The sequence below is a fragment of the Homarus americanus genome, unplaced genomic scaffold (assembly GCF_018991925.1).
Source record: "Homarus americanus isolate GMGI-L3 unplaced genomic scaffold, GMGI_Hamer_2.0 scaffold1024, whole genome shotgun sequence".
In the NCBI taxonomy this organism is placed as follows: Eukaryota; Metazoa; Arthropoda; class Malacostraca; order Decapoda; family Nephropidae; genus Homarus; species Homarus americanus.
In genome coordinates this window covers 1978490-2003132 of record NW_024715228.1, presented here as the reverse complement: position 1 = coordinate 2003132, position 24643 = coordinate 1978490, and the positions used below count along the sequence as shown (strand labels likewise).

At 37.7% G+C, this 24643-nt stretch overlaps 3 protein-coding genes across 13 annotated transcripts in view; 2 read left to right on the top strand and 1 right to left on the bottom strand.

Annotated features, from left to right (window-relative positions):
- Positions 1-2035: 2035 nt before the first annotated feature.
- LOC121857173 (dynein regulatory complex subunit 2-like) lies at positions 2036-7613 on the top strand. The gene is made up of 9 exons (XM_042353098.1): positions 2036-2265; positions 2767-2880; positions 3409-3547; positions 4349-4572; positions 5353-5550; positions 6204-6383; positions 6498-6713; positions 7088-7159; positions 7395-7613. Exons 1-9 carry the CDS (start codon positions 2119-2121, stop codon positions 7554-7556), a joined length of 1452 nt encoding a protein of 483 aa, XP_042209032.1. The 5' UTR covers positions 2036-2118; the 3' UTR covers positions 7557-7613.
- A 333-nt stretch (positions 7614-7946) lies between these two features.
- On the top strand, positions 7947-11774 carry LOC121857168. 2 transcript variants are annotated; one of them, XR_006087122.1, is made up of 4 exons: positions 7955-8125; positions 8931-9187; positions 10872-11096; positions 11284-11774. XR_006087122.1 is itself a non-coding variant. In XM_042353084.1 (3 exons), exons 1-3 carry the CDS (start codon positions 7958-7960, stop codon positions 11035-11037), a joined length of 591 nt encoding a protein of 196 aa, XP_042209018.1. In that variant the 5' UTR covers positions 7947-7957; the 3' UTR covers positions 11038-11774. The 2 variants fall into 2 exon arrangements, 1 of the variants encoding a protein (XP_042209018.1); XM_042353084.1 differs by having other exon boundaries at positions 7947-8125; positions 10872-11774.
- A 2899-nt stretch (positions 11775-14673) lies between these two features.
- Positions 14674-24643, bottom strand: part of LOC121855681 (DNA-binding protein P3A2-like) — a 31882-nt gene continuing 21912 nt past the window's right edge. For 6 of the 10 annotated variants that reach the window (XM_042350764.1, XM_042350777.1, XM_042350771.1 and 3 more), the window contains 3 exons: positions 24064-24081; positions 22170-22411; positions 14674-21610 (listed from right to left, as the gene is read on the bottom strand). In XM_042350764.1, coding sequence (XP_042206698.1) covers positions 21545-21610; positions 22170-22411; positions 24064-24081 — 326 coding nt within the window. In that variant the 3' untranslated portion in view covers positions 14674-21544. The other 4 variants (XM_042350794.1, XM_042350785.1, XM_042350802.1 and 1 more) reach the window with 4 other exon arrangements.

Genomic DNA, 24643 nt, shown 5'->3' with positions numbered 1-24643 from the left:
ACCGAGTGTGAGCTCTTTCAAGGCAAGACTTGACCAACACTGGAGCAGGTTCAGGTACATTCAGGAGCCGGTCATGGCCAGTACTTGCCAACAGTGCGTAACAGAGACGTGACTGATCGCCCAAGCGGCTAACGAGCCGATCAGTGGTGGAGGATAAAAGTAAAAGTAAAAAAAAATCTGTATGTGAACTTATGCCGAGTTTGTCCATGCTTCAGGTGAAATTGTAATTGCGTGAATAAGTCAAGGTTAAGGAGAATTAATCCTGTTGTCTTGATGTGCCTCAACATTCTTGCATATAGTACGATCTTAATGGTCTAAAGGTAAGCATTCCTATAGTTTAATCGTGCATTGACGTAAATTTAAAAGAAACTAAGTCTTCTTGATGTTACATGGTAGATGTGTTAAGATTTACAGCAAATATCCCGTGATCAGTGAACAGCTTGGATCGTCTTTCATAACCCGTTACTGTACAAGACACAAATATTTATTACATTATCCGAATAAGACTATATATATTTCTTATCAAGGCGTATTGGTAACTCCCTTTATATAATATTTGTGGGCTGTACAACTTCGTATGCCTTTTACAATTTTTGAAACGTGGCACAGAAGACAGAAAGACGACGTGGAAACGTTGATATGACCCTTGTTCTGTGTGCCTCATATAACATGTACAGTATATAACTGCCGGTAAAGGGAGGAAGTGTCCTGTTTGGTGCAACGTCAACATTTACAAGTAAGGAGATTCCAATTCACATTCTAACACTTTAAGTCAGACCTTGTATAGCAGTTGGGTTGAGCTGTCAGAGGATCCTTGTACAGTGCAGTATTTGGGCGGTCGGTCACGTCTCTGTTACGCACTGTTGGCAAGTACTGGGTATGCACTAGCACCTGAAGGCTGAGTGTATCTGACGTTCTGAACCCACTCCAGCATCTCCAGTGTTGGTCAAGTGACAGTCTTGAAAGAGGTCACACTCGGTGCCGTCTTTAAGTTAAGTGCTCAATGCCGTGGTTATGTTTAACCAGATTTGTTTACTACTTTATATATTTATATTTTATTTCAAAGTAACTAACTTATTTTATTTAACCGAATTTTATGATAAATATGATCGTGACACACACAACCATATCTCCCGCCAGAAGACAGCGCATTATCATGACGTCATCCCTAACAACGCGCAGGTAACTAGGGACGCTCAGGTCGGTTCTTGTGACACAAACAGTTCTATTCTCCATCTCCGGTAAGAACCCATTAAATTAATTGCACTGCACTGATGCGCAATATCAAAATTCTAATTCTTTGCTCACATTTTATAAGAAACATTGTGTAATTTTATGGAAGATAAGTTACTTCAAAATTGCATTCCAGGCAAGACATTCGAAATATTAGTCGTATCTTCCAGTCACTAGACCTTTGCTTCCAGTCACTCGACCTTTGCTTCCTGTCACTAGACCTTTGGAGATAATATTTCACCACTCAAGAACTGATTTGAACTCCGAAGTATTAGTTTTATTACCACGAGATAAATTTTGTGATCCAGAATAACTCCTGCATTTATATAAGTTTTTTCAGAAGTCATAATTGAGCTAGGATGAAATTGTGATGAAATTGCTACCAAGTGGAAATAAACTGTAAAATAAAGAGAATGTGAAGCAAATGCACTGTACAGCTTAAGAGTCAACATATTATGGACTGTGGAGTGATGTCAGCTGTCACACAGTCAGCAGGAGGTACTAATGTGTGGGAATGTCAGCTAAGGTACTAATGTGTGGTGATATGAGCATGAGGTACTACTGTACGAGTATGTGGTAATGTCAACAAGAGGTACTTATGAGTGTGATGAACTGATGATATGAGCATGAGGTACTAATGTGATGTCAGTTAAGGTACTAATGCATGTGATGTCACAGAGATACTAATGTGATGTCAGCTAAGGTACTAATGTGTGTGATGATGTCAGTATCTGCCATCTCACTGTCATCATATATATAGCCTATTATCGCTTTCCTTTCTTTCATCTCATCTACAGTATTAAGAGAGTTCTACATATTGTACCATCACATCTATCTTCCGCCGGTCACAAATAAGAGAGAGAGAGATAAAGAAGAGAAGCAGAGATGGCTCCCAAGAAGAAAGGTAAGGGGAAGGGAGACAAGCTGGCCAGGATGACTGTAGAGCAGCGGCAGCAGTACCTGGACCGCCGCGCAGCCCAGGAAGCCGAGAGCAACAGACGGAAAGAAGAGCTATTGGCAGGGTTCCTCAAGGTGGGTCTAGAGTCCCTCATATTTTCTTTTAACGGTGTTTAGGTCTGTATGTACCATACGTAATCTCGTGTGTGCGTGTGCGTGTGTGTGTGGGGGGGCTTATGTACAAGGGTGTTTGTATGATTCAGAGGTAGATCGCATGCATTAGAATTTAGGAAGGTCATCCAGGAAGTAGCAGTGTACGTGAATCAGCAGAGAGCATGGCGTCAAGTGACTTTTGGGGAAGTATATACTGTACAGGGTATACTGTACTGATGGGTGTTGCTGGCTTGGGTGAAGTTAAAGGGATAAACCAGATATGTGGCCATGTTGTGTATGGTAAACAGAACACGCCTATCACTAGAGTGTGGAGGAGCGAACGACAATGAATAATTGTCAATTTATGTTTATATTTGCTCGTGTCTGAGTTTCTGGTTACACTACAGTATATGTTTAGCATTAGCTTTTAAGGATATGGAAAAAGCTTTGTGTGACACCTTCCTCACCCCAACACACACACAGCTCAAACTGGCAGACGAGGAGAAGAAGGGCCAAGTGAATGAGGCGAAGTTGATGACCAAGTGGAGGGAGATCCTACGGGAGGCCAAGACCTCCACTCTCAATGCCCAGCTCCAGGTATGCTTATACCAGCCTTAACACCCACCACCCTCAACAAGGGAGCACAAACTAAAAATTCTCTGCTCATAAATGAATGATATAATATGGCTTCACCCACACACTCTTAATTCTTATTGGTCAATGATTCTCTCTGAGTCTGATAATAGCCACTCACCAGCCATCTCAGGGAACAACGAGGCTTTGAAAAAATGGCTGATTATTTCATTACCTGCACTTATGAATGCAGCGGAAAGAAGTTCAAAACTTCGCTCCACCATGCCTCAGATGAATCCAGAATGTTCTCTCCCCTTGTGGGTTCCGATCATGTGTTATGTGAGGGTTGAATCTAGTTATGAGGCCAAGGAATTCAGTTCTTCAGCTTATAAGGTATTCACCAGTCTATTGTCACTTGATTAATATCGCCAAGAAAGGAGTCGTTTGTTCCTGAAATAAAACAAAAAAGATACTTTTCTCTTTCTTTTTAGTACTGTATTGTGAGGTGTTCATGAGAGACCCAACAGTAAGGTGCTTGTCTCTCTCTGACAGGAGCTGAAGACGCGAGTGACGGAGACAACGACACGGCAGGACCGACTGATCCACCTACTGTCCTCCCAGGTGGCTCAGGCCCAGCACCAGAGGACTCAGGCTGCCCACAACCACCTGACTGCCACCCATAACCTGACAGGTGAGTCTCCTACAATTACCTGACTGCCACCAACAACCTGACAGACTGTAACATGACATCAACTGGAGCCTAACCTTACGTAAAAGAACCTAACCTAGCCTTACCTAGTACAGTATAACGTAATCTAAACTAATCTTACTAAATATAACCGAACCCAACTTAACATAACCTAACCCTCCTGTTGTGAGGGTTGCATCCTGGGACAATCCCAGCCCACCCTGCTAGAAACAGCTACAGGGAACCTAACTTTTCAAGTTGAGGAAGTGAAGACGACCGAGTACAGTGCTGGCCACACTGGCTTCATGCGTGCCAAAGGCTCAGAACAGTTACACAGTGGGCTGTAACTACTCTGTCTCAGATGGGCAGTCATCCCAAGGGGATCCAACTTCAACTTAATATACCTAATATAACCAAATCTACCTGAGCTGCCCTTATTGTACCAAATGTAACCAAACTTAGTCTACCTTAATCTAACTAAACCTTACCTAAGTTTGGTGAGGATGAATCGGGTCTTCTACTGTCAGAAATGATCCCTGTTTATTTAATTAGTTTCATTAAAAAAATGGGTAAATGTTGTTGGAAAACAAATAGCAGGGAAAGCAAGATGAAGTCTGACAAAGTTGACATATAGTACCTGCATTTTCACCTGGAAGACTCGCTTTGTAATTTGGGGCATGTACAACTGGTGACCCAATACGGCAACCAAGAAGGGCTCTGTAATAGGCAATACCGAAATAGATTAACATCTACAAAACCAAAACCTGTGATATCTATGTCAGGTTCTTGTATGTGTGCGGACAGAGTTGCACGAGGAGCATGTAGGCATGTTGACCAGGCACGTACGTTCACGGGAGGCGGAGGTGACACGGTGTCAGGCGGCGAATTCGGAAGACCTAGCAGCCACCCATCTTCTTGACCTCCGCCGCCTCTCACTTGTCTCCCAGGCTGCCGAGCGTCATCACCAACTCACAGAGAAGGAGGAACTGGCCGCCTTCCATACCACCATCACCCACGTCACCACACAGGTCAGTGTTGAGAACTTATTACACAAAGCCAACAACCCCAACAACCATAGCCACCAAATGCCAACACTACCCACATCACCACACACCACTACCACCCATGTCACCACACAACACTATAACCCACATCACCACACACCATTACCACCCACGTCACCACACAACACTATAACCCACATCACAACACAATGCTATAACCCACATCACCACACACCACTACCACCCACGTCACCACACAACATTATAACCCACATCACAACACAATGCTATAACCCACATCACCACACACCATTACCACCCACGTCACCACACAACACTATAACCCACATCACAACACAATGCTATAACACATCACCACACACCACTACCACCCACGTCACCACACAACATTATAACCCACATCACAACACAATGCTATAACCCACATCACCACACACCACTACCACCCACGTCACCACACAACACTATAACCCACATCACAACACAATGCTATAGCTCACATCACCACACACCACTACCACCCACATCACCACACAACACTATAACCCACATCATCACACAATGCTATAACCCACATCACCACACACCACGAGGTCAAGTTTACCCTTACAAATTCAATGGAAAGCTGATGGCTTTCTTCATCTAAAAAATGGTTTTCTTCACTTAACAAAATTAGAAAAAGAGAACATCTAGGAAGAGAAGACCAGCTATGTCTGGCCTTCACCCCTAATATGAGGTATTCTCTTGATTAGTGATGTCTTCCTTCCCTTGGTGATGGTGCAGCTGGAGGAAGAGTTGGCGGCGGCTCGGGTGGAGAGGGAGGCGACATTGGAGGAGGCATGGGCACGTCTGGCTGTGGCTGTGAGGGACCATGGCAGCCAGACAGCCACCCTAAGGGCCACTTGTCAACAGCTACAACACCGAGTCTCCACAAACCACAAGAACCTCAACTCCATCAACCAAGGCATCAAGGATATGCAGGTAAGTGTTTTTTTATGTCTCGATGATACAACCAGACTCTACTGGATAGACCAAAGAGACTCTTGGATTGCAGTACGTAGTACATTTTATCTAATGGGCCACATGCAACTACCATTTTAGATATCTCGAGCAGTTGTTGTGTCAGAATAGATATAACCTAGACTGGAAACACACCAGGGACCATACTAACACAACCACACCACCTGGGACAATACAGGGGATCTGATCATGACAACCATGCCATAAGGACATGAGTCTCTGAGGCACTGAGGATATGACCAAAATACTGAGGATGTGAAGGGCGACGACCTGCTCAGGACCAAACAAATACTATACAGTACTACATTATCCACAACAGCACCGATGTATATTGTGCTGAATATCCATGGTTGTGATAACAGCTGGTAAGTCAAATAGTGAATTGTGAGAGGCCTACTCCTATGTCCTTTCCAGCATGTTTGACTGTACGTTGAATTAGAAACAGTTCTTAGTTGTTTCTAATAATTTTCAATTGGTTTATTACCTGTAGCGATAAATAATCAATACTGTACTAATAATATCTGGTGTTATTGCTATTGAGACAAAAACATCATTTAGTTTATTTGTTAATCTCAAAATTTCCTCTTCCATGAACTTCATCTTTCACCTTTCAGAGCGAGGTTGACGAGTTGCGGAAGCGACTGCGACAGGTGGGGACTCCGTCAGCTGCTGCTCGGGAGCTGCAGCACCTGAAGAAGGGGGTAATGGTGTTGAGGTCCTCCCTGGCAGCCCATCGTGTCTCAGCCAGGACTCTCATCAAGGCCATAAACAGGAGGGGTTATGAGGCCAAGAAGGTGAATATTGTACATAAGTGTATGAGAAAGTAGCCTGATACACTTTCACCGTCACTCACCATCTTGCTCAACACACTCACTCACCATCCCACTCAACACACTTATTCTCACCAGCAACTGGAAGAGACGCTGAAGGAGGGGCGACATGTGTTGGAGTTGGCGTCAGTATGTAGTCGCCTGGAGATGCCTCGGGACCGAAACCTGCCTTTCATGCCACCGCCACCCACCATCGCCTCGGCCACCATCCTCGACGGCAGCTTGCGGACATGCCTTGTAGCCGTTCCTCCTCTGGCAACTGAACATGATCGCCTTGGCCACACCCAGCCACAGGTACAGTTACGTGCAATACGTTCCAGTGATGCAGGTCTTGAAACCAGTCTCTAAACCCTTTTGCAGGTCTCGATCTGGGAAATCTAAGTGTAATGAAAAATGAAGTACTTTACCTGGATGTGATCAATGAGCTTGATGTAATAAACATACCTGTTAACTCCAATGAATAAATAAGATGTGTATATTTAATTACTGTACCCATTTTCTTGAAATTGGAAAAAAAAAACAATGAATTGTTTGGTAGTTGGTGTAATTCAATCCATACTTGTTGGTAAATATGTCCATAATAGAAGATAATACTAGCCCTCCATCACTCTCCCCCCAACACTGTGCTTCCCTCTTAGGAACTTGCACATTTTTCTTCCCTTCTTCAGGAACTGGAGACGCAGGTGGGGTTGTCGACGGAGATGGATGAGGGCCTGGGTACTTCCCTCCCATCCTCCAAGGTGATTATGTTCACAAACGCTAAATAGAAGTTGTGAATGTTGAAGACAGAGAGAGAGAGAGAGAGAGTTTTCGAGTGAGTTGTTATTGACATTAGTTATGAGTGGCTTTTTTGTGAGTTGTGAGTACTCATCAAGGCTTCATACAGTAATTGCACATTACTGTTATCAATACCTCACAAGTGCACGTTACCATGTTATCAGTACCTCATGAGCTAGCACCTCCTCACTCCTGCAGGCAACATTGAAAAGGGCGATGAGCGTGCTGGAGACTGATGAGGGTGTAGAGTCTAGTGTGTTGGGTGCCTCAACTACTGCTCCTGCTCCCTCTACCACCACCACCACCACCTCTGTCACGCTGCCTCGCCTCCCCTCCACCACACCACATCCGAGAGGTTAGTCTAGCTGCTGTACGGTACCCACGCTGTAAACCATTGTCTCCTACTCCACACCATATTCTGGTTACGGTATTCATATTCTATAATTGTAATTGATTACAATTGATTACAACCTGAACAATTATTGTAATTGATTACAATATTTTATTTTGTGTTATTTTATATACAATTAAAATAAAATTGTAATCATGATTATTTTTATGATAACATTTGCCTACTCCCTTGATATTTAATTTGAAAGTGCCTTACATTCCTGGCTACTGGTGACCAAGATCAAGACCTGAAAATATGTCTCGAGACTTACTCCACTGCTGTTAATATATTTACCGACACCAATTTACCCATTTATTACCATTTTGCATTTATCTTGAATGAGTGTTTTTTTATTCAAGGTGTGCCCCTAATGACAGGTGTGGGGGAAGGACGGGGTGGGGTGCGGGTCATGCTGGGACAGGATAAGCTGGCCAGGATCAGCGAGCTGCTCTACCACGAGGAGGCAGCTCACGAGGCTGCCCACACCCTCGGTGGCCACGACACACTTGGTCCCCCACCTGATTTTGTCTTACAGGAGGTAGGTGTTGGCTTTTTATGGAGTAGTGGAGGTACACACAAGAGTATTCCCTGAAGGTGCTGTAACTAACAGGTGACCTATATTTAAGCTAGTCTTACATAGTACACCATTGATAGGAAGATGTAGATAGAAAGATATGAGAGCAGGGAGCTCCATAGACAAAAAGTGCAAGGAATGAAGGATGTGAATAATGATAAAGTACAGTTTACATTGATGGCATGATGAAGTATGATTAGTGTTATAGGTGAGACCAAAGGGAGGGCAGTGATGGACTAGATTTGACCTTTGAAGTAGCAATAGAATAGAAAACGTGAAGAAACTGGTCGTCTGTCAGGAAGTTGGAGATAATGTGTGAATTTAATTTTGTTTAATATTAATTAGTATGACTACAGTGCATTATTCGACACCATGAGGTGGACATGACTATTGTAAAGGGCAAAAACGTTGTGTAAGACTAATATATGGACCAACCTGACAAAGATAACCTTGTTTTCTGGATCTATTCTTTGCAAAATTAAAATTGTGGTGATTCCAAGAGAGGCAAGGGAAGGACTTGAGAGAATAAAAAGAAGAGAATCTCAACATCAATGTTACCTTGTCTCTGCATAGCCTTACTTGTGTGTGGTTGCTTCCTTTCTTCAACACTCCTACTTGTAGTCTTGGTCCAAAGCCGTACACTATACAAGATTGACAGTCTTTTAACATGAAGAAACAACCCAAACTATTCTACATAAGCTCACTCACCTTTTACATATACAGTACCGTACTGTACTTATAACTCATTGTTTTGCTTCTCCACCACCAGGCAGACACGGTGCTCAAGACGCATGATGATCTGCGCAACTTTTGGCGTAAATACCACCACGTGCAGTTGGAGCGTCTTGCTCTGCGCAGTGAAGGGGAGGTCCTACGACAAGAGGGACGACATTTGCGGGGCCTCCTGAAGAAGTACTTTGTGTCCTTGGGAGTGACGGACGCAGCACTGTCCCAGTCGGCAGCCCCGGTCACTGTATCACACCTCAACCTCAGCCACAACCAGCAAGACCCAAGACACCCATCACGGTGAGTTGTGGTGCTGTATAAGACCTACTGAGACTGTATCTACACATTTATGCTATAGGTACTGCACCGTACAAAATAATTTACCGAGGCATCTTAGAATTTGGTACAGGGTATAAGTACTCCAGAGCATGTTGATTTCGAATATATGGTCCACGATTCGATTGCGGGATAATTAGTGGCTGTAATGACCCTTGGATGATTTAATTACAATTTTCAATGCAAATTACTCGCCAACTATGGGTTTCCAAAGTACGATTTTGGTGTTAATGTGTTATTCTGGAAGTACTTAATTAGTTAAACCCCTAAAATTTCAATTATGTGAAAAAAGTATATTATGGGCGAAAAATTACCAAGGGGTAAGGCTTACCTTTTTGACAGTTTTGGCCCAAAAATTTGATTTTGTTGAAAATCACATTACCCTGTATTATAATTATTATTATAATTCTTATTATATTTTCGCCCCCCAGGCCTCAATGTGGGTCAGTGACTTGTGCCCGGGTGGGCTGATCCCTGGGGGAAAAAAAAAAAAAACCCTAACCTAACCATTCTGAAATACGAAAAATTCCGAAATCTGAAATGCATCTGGCCCCAAGGATTTCGGATAAGGGATTGTCAACCTGTAATGTGTTATTACATTTTTTTATACATTTCATCAAACAAATTAAAGTAATAGTGTGAGATACTGTAAGAGATGTGAAAAATGTGAAATCTGTAATACAAATCTACTGTGGTTTTCAGCCCTTCTCCACTCTAACTTGGTTTGGTTCCTGGACCTAGCATATATCTTTTTGTCTTGCTTGTCATTTGTAGCAACCCATCTCTTGAAACTACAGTATTGAGATTTCTTTCCATCTTTGCCATTTGCCACATGGTTCATATATAAAGGTCTCCAAATTGCCCTGGAGTCAGTAGGCTTGGTCTTGGTTAAGTATCCATCAAATAATTTACTTTGCTGTCTATGAATTTCAAGGTAGTATCCATATTTTTATTTCTTAACAAGTTGGGTCGTCAATGCTCATGGTTTCCTCCTTCATCCTGTTGTAATAACCATTGTAATATTTGAACTTTAGTCTGCTCTCACCAAGTGCTAAACAGCAGTTAAATCTGATGGCTGGTACCAACGAAACCTAGATGTTCCAACTTGGCCACCATACCCTCATTGTTAGTTAAGATGAGATCCAGTAGTTTGGGCTTCTTTTTTTTTTACATAAACAGTAGCGGAGTTATTGAGGTCATTCACTATACATTTACAGCTCTAGTCGATGTTACCATAGTTGAAGTCCCCAGTGACAAGGAGATGGCTTACAGTTGAGTGCCATTGTGTTGTCTGTCAAGGATCTTAATTTCTTTGGTTCAGTAAACTATAATTCAGAGATCTGTAAATGCATTCAACAATGAGTGTATTTCTTCCCTTCAGTTTAATTTTACACCATTTATATTCTTTAAAAACATCTTCTCCCAGGTCCTTTCTAATGTAAATAACCACACCAGTATTAATACAGGAGGAAACCAGAATACTCAGAGATAACAGATGTTTGGTAGGGTCACACTGGATAATACCCTTCTTACATGTGACCCCCCCAGGGATCAAACCCAAGATTCAGTATTGAGAGGGAAGCACACTACCATTGTACTACATTACAATACTGTACCTCATACAGTATGCATATTATATATTTTGCAGGAGACGGTCGCATTCAGTCCCTGTGGGTGGTGTTGGCTGCATTCCTACAGTGCATGGTGACTCGAAGGGGGCTTCCAAGATGAGGGAGGTGGTGGCCGTGCAAGAGGCCCATCTGCTGGTGCGCTCCGCTGCCCTCCACTCTCTCCCCAGACTCCGTACATGCTGACTTCTCACTCTCTGCCTCTACTTGTTTGTCAACTCCTGGAATATTATAAACCTATTAAGGTATGTGTTTGTGTTTTCTTACTACTGTACGTACTGGAGAGGAGCACAATGAGCCAATCAGTGGCAAAGAGGTTAAAGGTAAAGGCAACAATTCAAGAATACTGAACAAATGAACAACATAAAAATTATCGCAATGTGAATGAGGAGCAAACACCTTAAATTTTCCCCTTGAATGTTTCTCTGGCAGAAAAACCTGTTATGTCTGTGTTCTCCAGCCATAGTGCGTTTTTTCCCAGCTGAGAAGAGATGCCCCGCTCCCTCCTCAAGAGTTACAGCTGATTGGCTGTTGCAAATCTGTCCGATTTATTATAGTCCAGTGACCAGCATCTATTACGAAACACCCTGGTAAATGACTGCCAACATAGTTTTATGCCTGGACGCTTCTTCTTGACATAATTAAAGATGCTGAATGGTTAGACTCAAATTCTGGAACATGGTAGCAAAATCAACAATATATTGTATATCTGTTCTTTGCCAAGGCATTCAACAGTGTACCCCAATGAAAGGCTGAGAATTAAACTGGAAGGGTATGGGATTCGCCTGTGTATAAAATCAGTCATTACAAATAGACAAACATCCTATCTTCAATTAGTACTGTTATTATACAAGTATAATTCAAGAATATACTGTACATAAATTATGTATGTTGTCTAACTAATAAAATGTGCATGTGTATGATAAGTGTTTTTGTTTTTTGCCTAAAAATGGATATACCTGTAATGGAATAGAAACACTTCACTTGTGAAATGGGAGTGGAACTTAACACACCCTAACCAAATCTTAACTTATCCTACCTCACCATGACTAACTTAATTTATTGTGACCAAGCCTAGCTTATCCTAATCTACGTTAACCTAACCAAACCTAATCTAACCTTACTTACCTAAGCTACCATATCCTATTCTAACCAAACCAAACCAATATAGGTTTCTTAATAACCCTAAAAATTAATTTCTTATAAATTTTGGGCAAATAGTCTGTAACATAAAATTCATGGTGCAAAAAATTGACTATACCCGTAGTTCCATTATGTGAACTTTTTGTAATTAAAATTTTTATAGTTAAGGTTAATTTCTTTAATATAACTCTGCCCTGTTAGAGATTTGTAAATCATATTTACTAGACAATATTGTAGTAGTAATGCCTATTAAAGTTTTTTTTTTTTAAAGAATAATCTGGATAATTGCTAGCAATGACAAGGTGCAGTAAAGTATAAAGCTCTCACATTAACACAATCTGCAGTGTCCCTCACAATGGTTGTTAGATAATAAAAAAAATACGGTAGGGAGGGTCGGCACAGTGACTCGTACATAAGAAAGCGGGTTGACCAGTACAGTACTGCACTCAATCGACTCCTTTTCCCCAATTATAAAGTTAGGTGCCCACTGTCAGCTGGGTGGACTGGGATAAAGTAGTGACCTTCAGGACAGGAGATGAATGCTGTATCGACTTTGCTGCCACATCCAGTAAGATAATCATTACTGGTCTGTAAACCTTGTAAAGAAAACAAAAATTTATCCATCTTCATTTTTATATACAGTTGACAATAAATTACATAAAATATACAAAGAGGACACCACATGTTGCTTTATATGCTAATGAGCTCAGCCTATGGCCTTTTTTTCCCTTATGGAACACAATTGTGGCTAAAATATTCATTTTTTAAGTACAGTTAGAAGTGCCAAGACAGTCAGTGTCTTCACATGCACTATTCATTATTCACATTTTACTAGAAACAAACAATAATATTAAACACAAAATACAAGTTAAAATGTGAATACATTTCTTTTTTGAAGACCTATACCTGAAATAGAAATATTATAATAACATTTAAAATTCACACACAATATTACGCATGAACTGTCTTGAGCTAATGCGAGGAAGGTGGATGGCTGTGTAGGAGGTGATCAGATTGGCAAAAGTTTCTCTGGTATTGTACAGTATAAACATCTAGCAGCAATATGATTCAGCCTCTGGCTCCCACCTCCACACTTCCTCTTTGGCAGAAGTTTCGTCTCCAGTTTTCCATTTCCAAAAACAAAGTTTGTCCTACAGGTATACATTTTATATATATATATATATATATATATATATATATATATATATATATATATATATATATATATATATATATATATATATATATATATATATATATATAAATCACTGTAGGGCGTGATCTAGGTATATGCTGATAACCACAAGGAAAGAAAAAACGCCGTGTTTTCTTCTTTCACTATATATATATATATATATATATATATATATATATATATATATATATATATATATATATATATATATATATATATATATATATATATATAGAGAGAGAGAGAGAGAGAGAGAGAGAGAGAGAGAGCAATTTTTTTATAGTATCTTTGCTCATACAAATATAAATCATAAAATTTGCAGAGTTCTGTCCAAGTGAGAAAAAAAAATATTGAAAATGGTATATGGACAAAATCACAATATAAACTCGACACCTGCACCTGGAAATGGTTAATGTGTACAAAACCTCTCCAAAACAATACAGTACAAATATCTCATTATGACCAGATCTACCGACCGGAAAAATAGGTTAAAGCGTGACCATCGCCCGAGAGGAGCTCCAGATGGCACTTCAATAAAGCTCATTTTACCCTCGATATGAATAAATCAATGAACCTTTCTGACACCTAGACCTATTCTTATTTAACAATCAGCAACAATGCATCAAGAAATTCAACTGATGTTTTCTTGACTTTTCATAAATTCAATGTAACAAAATTACAGATTACATTTAGTGGACACAGAGAGGACTTCAAGAGGTGACCTGGGGATCAACACACTGACATACAGGATGAAAGAAAGATCACTGGACATTCAGATCATACAGTACAATAGACCTTGACTGTACATAATCCAAAATTATCTTACGTCCTGAAATTCAAAACATTATACCGTACACAAAAGCCAAAAATAAATAATGCTTGGGACTGAATATTCTTTATATAACATACATCATGACAAAGAAAACTTGAGGGTGATTATACTGTAGTAAATTTTAAGACTGAATCACATACCTTTCTTACATCCTCTATGTCTACTGTCATGGCTGAGTCCCACAATTCTTTTCACTCTTTCCTGTGTACTATTGGCTTCACACATTCCTTGTTAAAAGATGACAGGGAGTTATATTTCCTGATATAATATTGCTAGTCAGAGGAGTTTATATAACTATCCATGATCTTTGGGCTAAATTCTTACACCATTACCCAAGAAGTAACACGGTCAATAAGAAAATTATTCAGTTTGATGCCAGATTATCATTACCTGACATTACTTGTTGATTCAGCTGTTGGTGGATGGAAAAGTTTTTGGTGATACCACTCAAGCATTGCATAGGAATTGTAGCCCTTTACAAAATTTTAATTTATTCTTGTCCATATTTCATTTTCATTTAATTATTATTATCACACAAGTCTTCCTCTGCTCTCATCAAGATGAATATTTAAAATTTCTCAAATACTGTATCAAAATTATTTGATTGTGCGCAAAAATGAATGTTGTAAACCGCATGACTGAATGGAGTCACTGTATTGGCTATTCCAAGTCCACCTTAATATTTAATGTATTATATTTATTAACAACAAGGATGTCTTGATGTGAGCCTAGACTATTTGTGCTTGTAGTAATAATATTAACAACATTGTACAAATAATTAATCTGAGGAAACTTCATGGCACACAATTAGAAAATAAAGAAATGAAGTGAGATTAACATAAACAACGAATCTGTTTGGCACCGAGATTTATTCGTAACTTATCCTTAGATCTTTCATACTTACTACCCTACAGTAACAAGGCTCCAATTACAAATTCACAAACCAGCAGCGATGAGTAAAAAAAAAAAAAAAAAAAAAAAAACAGCACAAACTGATACTCTTATTCCACTATGGGTGACTAAAATCTACCATAAATGGACTGACTTGGTGCACTGTGCTGTCTTTGTCCAACAAACAAAAACTAAAAATATATATATATATATACTATATATATAAATAAATATGTGAAAAAAGCTTAATGTCTAGGAAAAAAGAAGGAATGTAAAAACACTTGCAACAATGAAAGCCACAACACTGCAAGTAAGAAAGACAAAAGGCTATATTCCCAACTTTTTGACTTCATTAAAACACGCTTGAGGCTGAGGAGGAACAGTACAGTAAGGTAAACAACAGCAGGGAAACAATTCTGATTACAGGCACTATCAGAAAAAATAAAATAAAAATTAATAAAATGTGTGATTTTGTAGAGGGGCATAACCACAAGAAGATGTAGCAAGAAAAATTAGGGTACCTCAGAAAGTTGTCACAATCATTTAAAGAATTACCTTAATTTCATCAAGTTACCCTAGGTGCTAACAGCTTTAACAACAGAGTAAGCAAACTACACGAATGAGTGTGTTGTGAGAAGTGTGTTATGCAGAAGTAGACTTAAAAATAAAGCCTGTCATAATACTACACCATTGTAACATGTCATACAATTGTCAACCTTATATTGTACTACAAGAACAATATTTCCAAAATTTAATTAGATGAGAATAATGACCAATAACGCAGCAATAATGACAGCGAACAACTGCTATGTACCACAATGAACTCTTGAATGGCGGATTAATATTAACAAGTAACCAAATCAGTGGGATAACCCTCATTTGTACGTACATCTGAGAAATACACAGACCAAATTCAAAATACCTGAAGTGCTAAAACAAGATAAAAAATCACATGAATGGGTAAAAATGAGCTTGTGAATATCTTAGAACGATGGCCACATCTGACAAATCACTACATAAGAACGATAAAATATATGACAGAGAAATTTATAAAAGAAAATTTATGTTTTGGTAACAAAATCAGCAAACACAAACACAGAGGCTCCAATCAAATTCAACTGCCAACATTCAATAAAATTAATGTAATTTTTTTATATAAATCACATGACTCAATCCTGAAAATAAAAATCCAATTGAAAATTCATCACGAAATGAAGCACCACCACCAACACTACCAAACATGGAAGTACAAATTATGGCACGTACTATCGTGATATAATTTTTGTATCTGGATCTTGATTTACTATCTTGGCTCGTTTGTAGCTTATATCGAAAATATATTTTATTATACCAAGTGACTGCCCTGCAGTGTACCATATGTACAAGGAAAAAACAAACTTGCTACTGAATATAACTAAATGTTTATGACTGAAAGTAATGAGTGATGATGATGAATAAATCAATTATACAATCATGTACATAAAAATTATCAAGGTAATGAAGGCAAAATTAGAATAAAAAATCAAGATTAGTAGAGGTGACAAGAGGGTAAGATCCCAGGTGTCTGTTTTGTACCATAATGTTTTCACTACATTATATCTACATTTTGCGTCATGAAACACGACAATGAGCACCGGTAACTGGCAGAACACTGATCAACACTCAAAGAACATTAGCTTGAATGATTATATGCAACTCATGTTAATCAAAATTTAACTACATCTCAAGCATAAATTCATTAACCAATAGTGAAACTCTCGTCTCTAAAATTTATAAATTTCACGAGCCATCTGGCATTTTGTTTGCATGAATTTTGAAATGTTCTCTCAGTACAAGCTTATAATTGTCGTGCTCCATGGCTAATAGAGATCAGCAGGCCAATGAAAGATGACTAACAAAAAAGCCTTCAAATGGAGCCGTCTGTGCTCTACAAGATACTCCACTCAACAGTCACAAATAATTGATTAGTCTGACTTCCACCCGTCTGCAGACATTATTAGCCAGGGTGCGCCACAGTCGACTAGTTAAAAATCACCAAGTGCATGCTCGGAAGTCCACAGTTCCTATATCTCTATACAAAGCATCTCCATCACTCAAACATCATGTATTGTACTCATAAGATCTGAAAATATGTGGAACTGCTCAAGAAAAACAAAAAGTAAAAAATGGCACTCACTAAATATTTTAGTTGTTTACAAGCTTAAAATATAATCAATTCCCAGTTTGACAAAAAAGAAGTGTGCACGAAACAAAATGTCAATAGTGAAAGTACACAACACTGTACATGGAAACAAGATTAAAAAACAATAAGATAACTATAAAAACACAATATTATCCAGATTTGTGAACCTTCCTGTGATTTAAATATATTAAAATCTTTCATTTCCATACATCTCTTGAACTACTCATTATGTTATATGAGATACAAGATGGAATGTTTTCTAAACTTTACAAGCAGTTTTCACATAAAGTTCTTTTACTGACTTACAGTAAGCTTCGAATCAATAGTTTATCTCAATCAGTATGCAGTTTAACTCCCCCAAACCAAAATGTTTGTTGCATACATTATTACTACTACTACTGTACTACTACAATAACATACATCTTCAACAAGAACTAATTGCCTAATTCGTATACACACAACTTCATTACTTACCACTGCAATTTCAAAATATAAATTTGATGAAAATACAGATTTTTTCCAAGCTTTCAGCTAATACAGTACACAGTTCTTTTTCTCAAATAAAGCACATCCAATCTTGAATTTTGAATTCCTATTTCAAAAAACTTTTCAAAAAGCTATAACATTAAATAATCTGTACACAAATATTATGGGTATTTTAGGGGCAAAAGCAGTTACATCTACTCAGATGTTTATGTTCAAAGAAAGCATCCAGAACAAGCTTTACTCCTTTTGCTTGCTTAATACAATATGGACTTCCTGCAATAGATGTTTTTACACACAACTGAGCAAATTACTCTGGAAGGAATATTTGATGGCTTGTGATATGTTTTACAGTAATAATAATAACAAAGAATAAATACAGTAAATAAATACTTTCATTCCTTTACAATCTTAATTCATATCGTGACAAGCCACTTCATTGTTCCCCCAGGAATGCTCAGCCCGTGGCTCCATACTGGCGCGATGCTAAACTAGATTATCACAGCCATGATTGCTTGTTCTAGATTTAGTGACTGGACAGTGGCCCATTTATCCCAAGCCTTTCCTTGCTCGACCATAGGAAAGGAGCATTAATCTGATTACAGTATATTCATTTTAAGATTTTCACCGAATATAACAAATCTTGATAGTCGATTATGAGATTCAACGATACAATCACTGACCACCCAAAAGCATGTCTTGCATTATATATTTAAAGGTTAAATAAATTTATTACTGTACACAGTAATACTAGTTTTTTACATTGTAATGTTTGTCTTTCCCATGAATGTTGTGATCATGAGCTTCTTAATAAAGATATTGCTGTTATAACCCCATTCTTATAATGACACATACGCATTATCCACTCCCCTCGAAAAGGAGTAACAAAAAATATCCAAATGCCATATTATTCACATAACTCTAATGTGATCCTAAACTCTTGCTTCTAAATGATGTTGGAATGGTGTCCATCATCTGCCCACACAGCTAATTGGATTTCTAATAAATCATGTAGCCAATTAGTATCAATAGGACCCAATTAAAAGCAAGTATTCTTCTAGCTTTCCAGAAGCCTCAATGCATCTATACTTGCTATGATTATGTATGCTGGTTTAAGCAAATCATATGCTGTATATGTATTAGTATGGTTAATGTATCTATATTACATGTATATATAAACATGTTGTATGTCTACTGAGATGGGTGGTTGCAAGACATTTTGACACATTAATAAATGATGTCTTAATATTAGCAGAAAGGATTATTGAGTGTATTTTACATACATCCCGCCAAAACTCATATTGCTGTCAAATGCCACACTACTATAGTACCCAAGGCATCTGCTATTTAGTAACAATTAATGCACAGTTGCAAGAAGGAGACTCACATTAGAAGCTATGTGAACTAGCTGGGGTATTTTTACTCTAAGAAGAGAATTAAGCTCTTTTATTAAAATAATATAATTTCTAGAATTCATGAACTAACATTAGTAGAACACCAAAACAAGGAATCACTACTCATGTGAATTCTAACATTTCCCAAATGATCAACATAACTTTACCCCCTGGATACCTGAGGAGCCACTGTTGAACTCTAGAACATAACACCCTAGCCTCAATTTACCAATTTCTAGTAGTTCTATTTCAAGGAAAACTGAAGGTAGTTTTATTTATTACTCACATGCTTTGGATCAAACAACAAACTTTATGCTTGCAGTCATCTACCACTTCTTATTAAACATTAAAGATAACCAAGGCCATAAGCATTCAAGTTAACATCATATCAACAAGAATTCTGGCATTACTTACCCTATGGCAAAACATGTGGTGACAGTCAACAATCATGCTAACAAAGTACATACAAGAGTAACACCAGAATATGCACCAAGCTCGTCACACAACGGCACACGTGACGACACATCTGCCGAAACAACTCGCCTCAACTCACCCAGTTCTAACCTGAATACACAGAGGGTATATATTCAAGTTGTGTCATTAAGATGTTACCATTTCTTTTATTTTCCAGATCCTCATAAATACTAAGATGATATGAAATGAGAAACAACCTTTAACTGTGAGTGGTAAGAGGAAAAAAATTCCAGTACAGTAATACCATACAAAGCTTAACAGTACAGTATATAAACAACTATTAAGTAATTTGCAAATAGCTATCAATAAGAGCTTTTGGGGATGAATCCTTCTCCTGGTCACCCAAATCTAATTTGGTGTAATGCCTAGTGATGGAGTCTTTCAACACTCTTACAAACACACCCACATCTACAAGCCTTGACTGAATTGAAAGTTTACTCCAATTCCAACAAACATGTGACAATTTTATGTAGATACTCAATTCAAAATATATAAGAAAAGGTGATCTAAACTTTCATTCTGCTTGAATGTTTTGTGGGTTAAGGGCAAAAAAATCAAAGGATTCTCTATACTGCCAGCAAGATATAAGAGCTAACTAAAGGAATGGAATGAGGTTATGTATCTTACTTCCTGTGATAAGAATCCCTAAAAAGGTTTTAAGGTAATAGTAATAAAATTCAGGTTTTTAAAACAAATGTCATCAACAATCTTAAAAAAATTCATCCCAAAAACCTCAAAGTACAGTATTGTAGTAACATACCAGACCAACAGACATGATCTTCCATTGAGAATTTTCAATAAATTTAGAATTTTTCCTTACATATTTTACTAAATGTTGATGAATAATGTTTCACTTTTAAAATAAATATATAGAAAATAGGAAATGACACTTGTTTAAGAGTAAAATTCATGCGTAAAATCAACACAATTTCAGATAATTTTTCAGGCAGAAGTGGGTGACCTTTGATGTGGAGTAACATCCACAAAATTTCCCATCAAGCATTACCACAACAAATATTGATGCTCTTAATTCAAATTTGCTTAAATCAAGAGATTACCAAGCTAAACAATCCCAGCCACAGCAGAGATAATTCCCTCAAAATCATTACACCATCAGCTTTCAATGGAAGTGACATAAAAGGCTAACTCAATCATCTGTTGTATCACATACAAGCCATCCAGTTTTCAATTCTATCAACAGAACTCCTAAGATGACACCTAACAGTTGCTGCTAAGATATACAACACTGAGCAACTTCTATAACACTTGACAAATACAAAGCAAACTACATCAACTTCGCTGGTGAGGAGAAGGGTTTAAATAAATATTTTTTAAAGTTAAAGGGTACACTCAAGACCTAATTGCACATACACAGTACATTAAACTAAACACTTCAAACCTATTAAGTGCCTCTTTGATCTAAGTTAGCTTAATATATCTCAACAGTAAAGCTGTTACCCCTTACAGGCTCTCAGATACATAATCATTGCTAATGATGAAAATCAACAAACAGGGTCTTAATGACAGCTTTATACCCATAAGTTTTCTTTTCTATATTCTGAACCATCATCTAAAACAATAAGCAAGTATCAAACCTACTCATTCCTTGAGACAATATATTAAACTAGAGAAAATACAGAAATTCAAAACCATACCAAAACAAAATATCTTTTTCCTGGTTAGAAACCTAAAACTTTGCATATGCATTTTATTCAATCCAATGCCATATTTCATACTCATACAAAAATAGAGTTTCCTGTGGAGGATCACACCCAATTCATGGCTTTGGCTGGTATGGTTTCATTCTGAATCTAGGGGTAAAATTCTGAAACACTGGATGTATGAATTTGGTAACTGGCCAAGTAGAAAGAACTTGGTTAAATAATACTGGCCAATCCCATTCTGGAGCTTTGACTGAAGAATGCTCCAGTTGTTATTCATATTCCAGAAATCACACCCTAGTCTTTGGTGAGAAGCTGAGATGGGAAGAAAGACATGTGGATGGGAAACAGCTGAACAATTTGTGACCAACATTTTGGACAAAAGCCTCACTGTTGCCTGTCATCATCACCATCATCATCAGGAGATACAGTCCCTCATCATTCTTTATCCACCATGTCTACACTCCCTTCATCATCGTCATCCTGTAAAAAGACATGAAGATTCTAGGTTAAATCATAAATCAGTCAACATATCACAATATTGGTTTAACTTTTGTACCAACCTCATCCTTGGATATGGGTCAACGAGAGTTAGGCTCAATGCACTTTGTAATCTTTCATTTCTCATCGAGTCAACTGACCAACATCTTTGAGCTAAATTTCAACCCTTGGTCTTACTTGCTTTGTCTATTAACCTGCCTCTCTGCAAGCATTAGAACTTTATCTTATTTTTAGATTGCCGAGTTTGGTATCAAGGACAATGTTACTCTTATGGAATGCAATGAAGTCACAAAGAAAAGTGTCTGAAGAAAAGAATTTGAATGATGGGAAAATTCATCTATAGTGGGATATGTCTACTATACTGTACTGATGAGATGATGCATCCATTCCTGCCAAAGACCTACTGTCACTGGGAACCAATTTCACTCAAAAAATACTGGTACATAAAGTCATTTACATGATGAAACCATCAGAAGGCTCAGAACTAGTGTTATCACCAAGACAAGGCAAACTTTAAGGCCACAATCTATATACTGAAACTGAAAGTTTTAATATAACTCACATGTACTTGTCCTTGTCCAGAAGAAATAATTGTTGATGCATCTAGGGAGGCATTGAGACCTGCAGAAACTTCTACACTGTTGTCCAGTCCAGGTTCTAGCTTAGGTACTTGTACAAATGGTGTCATCACCTGTAGAGGCTGACCATCTGATCCTTGGATGTTAGCAACCACAGTTTGGTAGACTGGTAGCGGTACGGTTATCATCCCCGACACTGGATACGACCCGGACACACTGACTGGAACTGATCAAAGATTTGAATAATGCTGAGTTTTCTGACATGTTGAAGGGATGAAACATATTACATAAAACACAGGTGAACCTCTTCAGCCTTGGCAATTGAGCAGAGCTGGATCATAGACTTTTCCAGTTCAAGGGAGTTCACACATACACGATAAGGTTAGTATTACTTCAGAGAACTACAGCACAGTACTTGGTAATAATCTTCCCAGCGCTCAATAACTACAGCATTTAGTACTTGATATAATAAAATCAAGTACTCTGTTATCTTCTTAATGTCCATTATATTTTTGAAGACTATGTAATAGTTCTTCATCACACATTGTACACATCATCAATATATTACCCACTTACTTAACACAATATTTAACAACAATATCCTGAAAATTACACCCGTGAGAATTAAAATATCAAACACCAACTGCTAGTGTTTATTTTTCACGGACTGTATTTCCTGCCCTATAAAAAACACCTAAAAAATAAAAATAAAAATAAATAAATAAATAAATAAATAATAATATAGATAAAAATTATAACAACAATAATAATAATAATAATAAAACAAATAAATAAATAATAATAATAATCTTATTACTGTATGTTTTCTTATCATCCCATTTTCTTGTTCCATTTATGCCGAATCAATATTTTTGGTTTAAGATTGGAAGATGTATAAACCCTTATGTTTTGTTCTTACGGTCATTAATACTCCCTTGTGTTCATTGCTCTAGAAACACACTTTGTCCTCTCCACTTCATCTGCTACTTCGTGAGATTTTAGTATTAAGATGTCTTGAAAGCTCTGCTATTATAAGTACGAATATCCAGCTCAGAGGCTCTTAATTTGCACAAAGGGAGGGGCGGGGGGGTATTTTTAAATGCTGTAGCTGCAGCCATAACCAGTGTTCAAAGTACAAAACAAATGCTATCAGTAAACGCACCCACTTGTTGTCATTGTCAGCCCCATTCATTGACAATTTACAAGTTTTTGCAGTCATAACGTCATGAAAACTATGATAAAATGCACAAAAACCTCCAACACAATGATAATATATTCCTTCAGATAAAAGATTAAATGGACAGGAACTATTAATCTAAAGAGATTTTAGATGTAAGGAAGTTAGTTAAGCTTAGTTGCACTGACAAGGAAGCTGCTGCTCATCATTTTTTCCCTAGACATTCTCTGCTACATTACGGATGCATCGAATACGGTGGGAAATACTGCACTTCATCTTTGAATAATAATCTCACAACTTTAGTTAAATAATAATAATAATAATAATAATAATAATAATAATAATAATAATAATAATAATAATAAATAAATAATAATAATCATAGTAATAATAATAATAAAAAAATAAATAATAATAATCATAGTAATATAATAATAATCATAATAATATAATAATAATCATAATAATAATAATAATAATAATGATGATGATGATGATAATAATAATAAAAATAATAAAGAGAGAGAGGATGGAAATATGAAGTCACATTTGATAGTAAAGAGGAAGAAACAAATGAGCTGCAAGATTACCCTACCAGAACACTCATGACAGAGTGCTTTATTCAGGAGGTTATCAGCATTTTGAGGGAGGTGTATTGTGTTGTCAGAGCAGTATCAGTTGCTACATAAACAGCTACTCACCTAGGTGAATCAGCATTTCTGAAGCAAACAAGGGATTTTGAGTTTAAAAGAACAAAAACTTCTTTAAGGGATGTGAAAGAGAAGGTTTGAATGAATCAATGGAGTATATTTACTATTTCATATACTGACAACTGCAAAATAGAATAAAAATTACTGCTGCAGTGGAAATAATTACTTTTATGAGCCCCTGTAAAACCTTGCAATAAATTCTTAACATATTCACAGTATTTGCAAAAAATTTCATGCAGAAGACATAATGCCTTGTTGTATAAAATAACACCATAGCCTGTAGTTTAACCAACAAACAAAATCCTTGAAGCTTCTAAAATGGGGACAATACTTGGCCTTAGTAGAAGAGAAGAAGACCAGGGCAGAGTCTACCAGTACGGTCAGCCTCTGTGAATGTGAGTCAGAAACTAAGAGTGTAAACTGTCTCAGCTTAACCTAAATTCATATGGATTTGCATAGTTTCATTCATGGTGGACCTGCTGTAATTGGGCAGTCAGAGACCTTCTAACCAAAATGGATTAATAGATCAGCTTAATCCTGGCTGCGCCTAGGGGCCCCATAGGATACCCAA